Source organism: Agrilus planipennis, unplaced genomic scaffold (assembly GCF_000699045.2).
Source record: "Agrilus planipennis isolate EAB-ADULT unplaced genomic scaffold, Apla_2.0 scaffold97, whole genome shotgun sequence".
In the NCBI taxonomy this organism is placed as follows: Eukaryota; Metazoa; Arthropoda; class Insecta; order Coleoptera; family Buprestidae; genus Agrilus; species Agrilus planipennis.
Genome location: NW_020438864.1, coordinates 659,642 through 670,007, shown reverse-complemented (window position 1 = coordinate 670,007; position 10,366 = coordinate 659,642). Strand labels below are relative to the sequence as shown.

The window sequence follows — 10,366 nt, the reverse complement described above, 5'->3', positions numbered from 1 at the left end:
TGATAATATTTATAATTGTCTGAAATAAATGCAATTTTAAAGTTTTAATTATTATTTAAACATATTAAAAAGTTTTACGCTCATTATTAATAGAGATTGAAACTAAATATTTTTTTGTTTCGAAGTTGAAATCAAGGCATATTCACTGCCAAAAGTCAGTTAAAAATTTTCCATATTATTCGTTATTTCTTATTTTATTCAAAGATTTTGGTCAAATTCCAAATTTTCTCTCAAACCGTATACTTTTTTTAGTGTAGATAGTATTTATTTACCTTATTATATGCTGCAAAACCTAATTAATTACGAATTACTAATTTTATGTACTCTTGTCTCTGATTTTACCTCCCAAACAAGTAGAAAAATGCATGAAAAAGACGTTTTCAAGAAACGTGTCTGTCTGTCTGTACTAAATACATAATAAACACTCAAAAATTTCAATCGCTCTTTTGCATGGATACATATTAGATCATTAGCCTTCACCACCCTTGTACGCGTATGATTTTATCTTGTGATTTGTGTTTAAACTTTTTAATACTTGGTACTGTCTTTTCACAGATCCTCGTCGAACAAAATTTGAATATGTAACTAGCTCCAAGTCAAAGAATTTTAAATTTACTGTATATAGAATGAATGGTATGTGTTCTGTAGGTATCATACGATATGATATACTTATGCATATTGTTCCTACCAGGCGTTTGGTTTCATTAGAGAGTAGAGGTACTGGTTTGACCGGATGATAACTACTTGGGATACTAAAGAGATAATAGGCGGTGATGGCATATCTTACGGGTCGTTAAAGTTAACCAAAATTTTAATTTTAATTGGACGTTATAAGCGGTGTGACAACAACTCACAAGAAGCACCTGACAGCTAACGAGATATAACTACTTCATCCCTAAACATTTTTCAGGACGAAATATCCGAGAAATATATATGTTAATGTGTAGTAACTAAGTAATTCTATAATCAATCATAAATAAAATGCATGACTTTTTTTATAATACAATCATTTTAATTAATAGCGAAACCCTTTGGGACTATTCCACAAAGTTTCTGAAATAATGGAGACAAATCGAAAAAATAAGATAACATCTCAATCATTACGTTGGACGTTTAACTTTATTACTGTAATATTTTTAGTGACACCCTATTCCTGAGACAACGATATCTGTCTGTCTGTTCATCTATCTCAGTAACGGTAAGAGGTAATCAGTTGAAATATTATACTTATTAGGGTGCTTCAAACAAAACTTTTAATTTTTTTTTCTAACTCTTAACCCCTCAAATGTTTCTATTTGATGTAAAAAAAATCTTCGCCAAACATGAGCCCTACAGCTCAAATTTAAGGGGTCGCTATTTTTATTTTAGTTTCCCATTTAATTAACATAGGAAAAAATCTTTTCTGTTTTAAATTGAATTTACACATAACTTACGCAATTTTTTTCCAAAAAACCGTTTCATATTCTCAAAGTTGACCCTTTGAGCTTTACAAGACAAAGTATGATTATGTTTACAAAAAGACTACTTATTAGTTACAGCCATTTAAAAATTACTAAATTTAAATTAAATTAAAGAGCTTGCAATTATTATTTTTTGCATAATCCTCAAAATTTTTAATCAATTAGTCAGTATTGTATTTTTATATATTACAAATTTCAAAAATGGTTCTCAGTACGTAGTGTAGGTGGCAGCACACATGATAATAATAAGATAAATGAATTAATCGTATGATTACAAGTAATCATGGATTATAATTTTGTTCTATATTAGTTTATATTAATTACCCATTGTTACTTTTATCTGTCTTTGGTTTTAATTTCTATAACTATAAAAAACACTGTAGTCAAGCAATAAGTACAAAACCCAAAACCAAGATAATGCAGCGCGGTAAAAACCCCTCAATACGCGAGTTGATATAACTTGTACTAGAAATGTTTTACTTTGGGTTGTTTAACATCATATTATGGGGAATCATTTAGGTAATGTCATCTTCAAAAGAAAAAGCTTACGGTTAATGAATACAATTTAGGTTATATGCTTACTAATTGGTGTTAATTAGGCTCTATAGAGTGACAGACATGGTCACATCTACACAATTAACCGTGCGACTTATCCTAGAACGATGAGCAACTAAGTTCATTAACATTTACTGTCTAAACCGAATACATGAAAAAAATACAGATATACCTACATTTCAACTTGCCATAACGCTACGAAATACTTTTATAATTTCAAATTATGAATTCTATTTTGATATCCTGTCGACTATTTAAAATTTGGTTATATTTTAGTTACACTATAGGTACCAAGTAAACAATTTTTTGTATTGTTTGGATTATATTTGATAAAATGTTTGGTTACATTCACGCATTTGTATAATTGATTTCTCATTTGATTTAAATCAAAAATTATGATTAAAACAAGGTCAAGGGATTTTTATCAAATTAATAATAATCAGCAGAATTTAATCATAGTGAAGAAATTGGTCCTTCGAGCTGGATTCATCTAATAATTCTACTTGTACGGTGTTTCCTACACCAAAATTAAATTATTTCTATTCTTTTACTGCTTACGCATATAATTAAAGATATCAAACTATAAAAATGAGGGTTTTATTGTATAATCAAAGCAATTATTTAATTGGGCTTGCGAATATTTTTAATTTATTAACTTTTACTAATAAAGAAACTTAATCTACAAAATATATACATTTTACTTATTATATCTAGCTAAGTAATGCACCATATAGTATGACCACCTCGTATAATGTGTATATAGTATGTCTGTCTCCCGAAATCATTCTACGGAAGAAAGCATTTAGTAAAAGGTCAACTGAAAACGCAATAGGTACATACATTCAAAAAATATCATACGTGTATAATGAATGTAGGTACGCATACACAGCACATTGTATAACAAAGGTAGAGACGAATACCAATATCGCGTTTCTTTATTACGTTTCAGTTACCGGACAATGAAAACGTTCATATATAAGTTTTTTCTTATCCCTTGCTTGACCGCTGGAGGTCGGTTTATAGGTACTCAAGAAATTAGACCTTGTTGCACATCTTGTTGAGGAGTTCTTTGATCCGAAATTTGATTAAGTCCAGTTTAACAGGCCAACAAAAGGCGATACATATTCAATTTGCCGACGATGAATGCAAACCTATTTATGGTATGGTATGGTAAAAAAACCCAGGCAATTTTTTTCCAGCACACTAACGTTATTTAAATTATTTTCTTTCTTGCCTGTCGGAGATGATAGTAATTAATTCCTTTACGATCACCGACGATACATACATACAAGTAATAACGAAAAAACTATCTATGGGTTTTATTTTACAAGTGATTCGTTTTGTACATCAATTAGATTAATTTTTGAACGATAAATTTACTTATTAAGTTAAAGGAAAAAAGTAAAACAATCAGTGAAGTGACATTTTTAGTTAATGATGACCAAAGTTAAATCAAATTCTTTTGTATTAAGAATGTTTGGGAGGTATGTCAAAATGCTACGAGTCAAATAAAAATTTGGAAAAACGTTCCTCATTCAATTCTAAAACTCCTGTAAAAATTACAAATCGATTCACTAAACCGTTTAAAAGTTATTGAAATTTTAAAAAATTGTAATTTTACACGTCATTTTATGGAGATTCGTTAACCGAACAGATTAAATTTATTTTTATTAACACAAAAAAAGCTACCAGAAATTTCAAACTTTTATAATAAGTAACTTGAACTCTGGAGAATCACTTTAGCGAAAGGTTATTCAAATTCACTAAATGGTTATCGAGGAAAATGTGAAAAATTAGCTGAAAATCTCGTTTTTACTTGATAATATAATGATAATATTTATAATTGTCTGAAATAAATGCAATTTTAAAGTTTTAATTATTATTTAAACATGTTAAAAAGTTTTACGCTCATTATTAATAGAGATTGAAACTAAATATTTTTTTGTTTCGAAGTTGAAATCAAGGCATATTCACTGCCAAAAGTCAGTTAAAAATTTTCCATATTATTCGTTATTTCTTATTTTATTCAAAGATTTTGGTCAAATTCCAATAAATTTTCTTTCAAACCGTATACTTTTTTTTTAGTATAGACAGTATTTATTTACCTCATGATATGCTGCAAAACCTAATTAATCAAGAATTTCTAATTTTATGTACTCTTGTCTCCGATTGTACCTCCCAAACATCCTTAAGAACACCGAAAGGCAAAGAGTACAGATTTTATTGCTTGACTAGGCTTTTTTATGCCAGTACCTCTATATAAACAGAAGTAAGGCCGCTGGTCCGAGGCGATTCGAAAGTTAATACAATAAGAAGAAGTAAAGCAAGCAAACGAAGCAGGTATATGGAATAATGTGCGCTTTTAAGAGACGGTATTTAGGTTTCTCGCTGTTTATTTTTCCATTTAGCAAAGACGTGCGATGATGTCTGAAATTGTTTTCAAGCAGGAACATCCCGACCATTCTTACTCCTTTCCAACTCATTCGATAAATGTTGCTTGATTAATAAATTGCCAAAGTGAAAGGACTAAATTGACTTCCACACCTATAACCATTTTATTTAAAGTTTACTGCGTATTTCCAACCAGAACTTGGTTTGAGAACCAATCAAACGAGGGAGAGTTTTAATGGCAAACCAGATATTTAAAATTCATTTCAAATACGAAGAAAACATACACCTATCTGTCACACGGAAGAAGTCTGAACAGGACGCTTATTTTCATGGTTCGACGTCCCGTGCAGTTATGGATTTTTCAAAACGATATAAAATAAATTACCGCATTCACAATACGTGATAGGGCTGGACAAAGTAACATTTATTCTCTTTTTAGCAAGCCAAGAAGCCGTTTTACTCTTCTTGTCAATTTCTTGATGGCTCGATTCTTTGTCTTGTTAGGAAGAGTCTTGTTACTTCTTGTTCTTGCTGGCTTGGGGGGTCTCCCAAGGCTGATTTGTCTAAATTCCAGGAAGGATCTAAATATGCACATACGAGGTCTGTTCAAAAAGTATCACGAATTTTGAATTTCCGCGGGTTACGTATATTCGATTTTATTCTGGCGTTATGTTGGTATTCGTGTCTCTCACTTATACCGACAAGTTCGGCCATGCTAAATGTTCAGTTAATTTTTAACAACTGCTCTGCTTGTACGTGATTTCGTACGTCTTTGATTTTTGCCAATTCCAAAAAATGGATCAAAGAATCTGTACCAAATTTTGTGTGAAAAACAAAATTAAGTGCGCGGACGCATTCCGAATGTGGACTGTGGCATATGCTGAAGTTACCTTGGATCGAAGCAACGTTTATCGGTGGTACAAAATGTTCTCGGAAGGCCGAAAAGATGTGAACGACGAAGAGCGTGCAGGACGCCCAAGCACGTCAACAACAGACGAAAACATTGATGAAGGAAGAAAATAGTATTGGCCAATCGTGGAATCACCCGTTAGAGAAGTTGCTGAGGGCCTAAACATATCTATTGGCTTCTGCATTTCGATTTTTACCAATGATTTGGATATGAGACGGGTCGCCGCGAAATTCGTACCAAAATTGCTCAATTTCGCCCAAAAATAGCATTGTATTAACATTGCTAAGGAGCTTTTGGTCACTGTCCGTGACAATCCAAATTTGCTTCAGAGGGTCATAACTGGTGACGAATCATGGGTTTATGCTTTAAGCTCAATCATCCCAATGGAAACTGTCGCACGAGCCAAACCGAAGAAGATCGAATATGAAGGTTTTGCTTACAGTTTTCTTCGATTGCAGGGCCGTGGTTCATCATGAATTCTTTTCACTGGGTAGAGCGGTCAATAAGGAATATTACCTGCAGGTTATGCGTAATTTGCGCGAAGCAAACCGCCAGACACGCCCGGATTTGTGGAAGAACAAAAATTGTCACACATCGTTGCCGAAAACAACACACAAATAATGTCGCAGTCACCGCATTTCCCGGATCTGCCCCCTGTGACTTTTTCTTGTTCCCGAAACTGAAAAGGCCCACGAAGGGACGACGCTACGTTACGATTGAGGAAATAAAGACGGCATCGAAGAAAGAGCTAAACATAATCACAAAAAAATATTTTATATTTTAATAACTCGTAGGGATNTTTGTGTCAGCCCAATCACATATTGTGTCAATACTTATCATTTTATCGTAATTTAAAAACTTGGAAATTGCACGGTACACTATAGGAAGTACGATAAATTTTCCCTAATCGGCGCCATGTTTTTAGGCTAATCCCATTTGACAGATACCAATACAAAATGTTCTCGGAGGGCTGAGAAGATGTGAACGACGAAGAGCGAAAACAGCATCGCATTAACATTTCTAAGGAGCTGTTGGACTCTGTCCGCGACGACCCAAATTTGCTCCAGAAGGTTATAACTTATGACGAATCATGGATTTATGGTTATGACGTGGAAAATAAGGCTCAATAACCCAATGGAAGCTACAGCACGTGCCAAGACCGAAGAAAGCGCGTCCAGTTATGTCGAATGTGAAGGTTTTGTTTATCGTTTTCTTCGATTGCAGGTGCCTAGCGTATTGAGTTTTCGCCACAGGTAGAACGGTCAATATGAAATATTACCTGCAAGTTATGCGTAATTTGCGCAAAGCAATTCTCTAGAAACGCCCGGATTTGTGGAAGAACCAAAATTGACTTTTGCACCATGATAACGCCCCTGCTCACACATCGTTGCTTGTGCGTGAATTTCTGGTCAAAAACAACACACTAGTCATGCCGCAGCCACCGTATTCCACAGATCCCCCCCCCTGTGACTTTTTCTTGTTCCCGAAACTGAAGGGGCCCATGAAGGGACGACGCTACACTACGGTTAAGGAGATAAAGACGGGATCGAAGGAGCTGAACAAGATCACAAAAAAATGATTTTTTGAAGTGCTTCGAGAATTAGAAAGAACGTTGGCACTAGTGTATAATATCTGGTGGGGATTACTTTGAAGGGGACAAAATAGATATTCATTAATAAATAAATAAATCTTGAAAACACAAAATTCGCGATACTTTTTTGAAGTGCTTCGAGAATTAGAAAGAACGTTGGCACTAGTGTATAATATCTGGTAGGGATTACTTTGAAGGAGACAAAATAGATATTCATTAATAAATAAATAACTTGTGAAAGAACATAAAATTCGCGATACTTTTTGAACAGACCTTAGGAGATATACGACCTACATTTACTTAATATTTGTACAATTCACACCTTATGAACTTAAGATCCTTTTACATATCAGAAAACCACAGATTTAAATTTTGTAGATACTTTTTAAAGTTATTTACCTTAACGTTAAATCATATACTGCACGCTTTTAAGTCTATGGTTTACGTCAAACCTTATTGCTTGCTATAGTCTTTTATTTTGATACACTATAGACTTGTACTCAATAATGCGTTAACAGTAATAACAAACAGCAGATTTAAAGAATCATGATAAAATGATGACAATATTATGTATACCGGTGGTATACGAAGCAACAATTACAAACATTGGTTATAGGCTCCTAGTATCAAAATGATTGTAGTAGGTATATTATCACTATTGTTTTCAATATAAAGGTTAAGGTCAATTCTTTTATAAAACATCTGTACAAAATGAATAAAACAAATCAATATGAAAAAGCAAAGAACGTGGCTCATTCAAACAATAAAGGTAAGCCATAAAAATTCTTCAAATGTTCGTCTATGTAATAGTAAACTAATTATCTTATTTATTTCTAATTAATTGTTTTGTTGAAGAATTGAACCGGAAGCACGTAACACTCAAGATACCAGTTTACATTCTTATATTTTAATTTCTATAATATTTTAAAGGTACGTCATTTAATGCTTGAAATAAGTTTTTAAATTGTCCGAATAAGATATAATTTATCTCTATCTATTTGAAATACACGCTTCAGATATTCTTCATTTGTGGTAAAATGTTTAACGATTAGAAAGTTGAAAGCGAAATTTTCAGGGTAAATTAAGTCTCGTATCTCGTTATTTTTATTAAGGTGATTACCGAGATACTACGTTGCCAATATCAAAAGATCAAATCGGACGAATTATTCAATTACAGTTTGCTACTAATCAATTAACATTATTAGCCTGTTTACGCAAATTTCCCACCACCTGAAATTAGAGAGGAAAAAGAAAGTTGAACTTACCGTCCATCTGAAAGTGAATGGCAAGACAAGCTTACCCCTTTCGGGGTCGGCAAGGGTGAACGAATCTCGTCCCAGAACCGGTCCGGAAGTATTACCGAAGGAACAGGATCCAGTACTAGTGACGTTACTTTGATATTCTTTTAAACATAGCCGAAAGTAAGTGTTGCAAGGTTTTGGACAACGTGGTGCCAAAGGAGCACGGTGCGACCCTCCGCAACATTCACCGTTAGAGAGCTCGCCCCGAGGATTCGACATCTCCAGGACTTGGAGTTCGAAGAACCCCGAACACTGTGTGTGCTGTAACAAAAGAAAAATATACTATACTTTTCAATTTACAGGTAATACGTCAACGTCTTCGTCAGTTAGGAAGTAAACATACATACATTTGTCAGTAGTGCCCAAATGGAGTCGACATTTTTTAAGGACGTTCCCAAAAAAAATTTTTCTTAGGATCATTTTTAAAATTTAATTGTAAATATCTACCTGTATTCTGAACGCATTAGAAAAATTTCGACCCATTTTGCAGTACTAAAATTGAAAATATTAGCATTTTAAATTTCTATTTGAACGCATGTTAATTTATACATTCATGTAGGTTTTAGTGCCTAACAATTATAATTTTCTTACAATTTTTTTTACATTTCGAGAATTAGCAGTTAATATTCACATAAATAATTTCCATACAAAATAGGTACAAGAAGCGGTATTAATTTTGTTGTAAACAATGTGTAAAGTTAATCTCAGACTCAAACTCTCCTGCATAAGCTGATCAGTAGTGTGCGACTTGGCTTCGCTGCAATAGCGCGGGACGTTTAAGTTGGTTATCCTAAACTGTAGAACCTGCGTGTTTTTATTTATTGTTGTCTGATTTCATTTAACAATATTAAAATTACTATTAATATTCACTCGATTATTATTAATATTACAATTACTAATAATATTGATTATAATTCAGTTCATTATTATTTTGAATAAAAATGTTTAGTTGAAAAAACATGAGTTCTACTTTTTAATAAATTCATATGCTTAAAAAATATAATAAAAAATATAATAGACTGTTTATATTAGAAAGAAATAAAATATTTATTGACTGATAATAATAAAAATGAACAATAGTATGAAATGATAAAAAATGTGAGTTGATCATCTCAAGATGATGACCTTTAAAGGTCAAAATGGGGTTACTTAAGGTTATAATTGATTGCAATTCTTTCAGTTCTTTTCAGTTGTCTCATTTAAAGAAATGATCAAACTGAAGGTCAAAACCAAAGTCACTAGATAATAGCCGTGTAGAAATTATTGCATAGTTTTACTAGACAACATGTGATCAATTTGCTGTTCTGCTGTTTTGGTACACACACTATATTTATATACTTACTGTGCCATAGATGTACTAAGCAAATAAGAATAATTTGAAGGATTTGGAAAGAAAAAAGGTATCGAAATCGAATCGAAAGTGTACACGTGGTTAGTTTCAGTGGTACGATACCTGTCAGTCAGACAGTTGTCCCGCGTTCGATTATCAGCAACACCTTTTTTATGTTGAGTAAAATCATTGATCGACCGCATGCAATTTTTAATTAAATGAAATTTCATGTTTTAAGAGTAGTACGTATGCAATCCAAGCTCCTCTAGCACAAAAATGTACGCCGTGGAGCATCTAGAATTATAAAAGCTTAAATGCCAGGAAAGCACCACAACAAATACACCTTCTCCTTGTTCATGTGGTATGTCTGCAGAAAATTATTATCAAGAATGCTAATCTTAACTCTTAATTGATTAGAAATTTTAATTAATATCTATACGTCATATAATATCCAATTTTTTATGTTTTTTATTAATGTTTGCAACCTTTTATATCAATCAGAATTTAATTGTGTGAGAAAAGCCATTGTTTATTGTGTCAGACACCATTTTTAATTTGTAATACGACGCCTACTTTCTTTTTATTTTTTATTAATGTTTATCCATTAAATTTGGTCCGTCTGAGAATACTTTTTCACAATGCCAGACTATCTCTCCTTTTAATTAATTAATATTTTTTATTACCATATGTGTGGTGCAGACCCTTACTTTGTTTTTAACGATTGTTACCTACTGCATTAATTAAAGTTGGAGTTTATTCAAGTATGTTTTTCTTGGCCGATATAAAAAATCAAAAGTAATCCTGGTTTTACCATTTTTACTAAAAATT

General features: G+C 32.5%; 1 protein-coding gene across 1 annotated transcript in view; it reads right to left on the bottom strand.

The window, feature by feature from the left end:
- LOC108736272 (protein jagged-1b) overlaps nt 1–10,366 on the bottom strand; it is a 227,676-nt gene that overhangs the window by 190,275 nt on the left and 27,035 nt on the right. Inside the window, exon 2 of the mRNA XM_025975193.1 lies at nt 8,173–8,469. Within this exon, the coding sequence (XP_025830978.1) occupies nt 8,173–8,469 (297 nt within the window). The remainder of the gene's footprint in view (nt 1–8,172; nt 8,470–10,366) is intronic.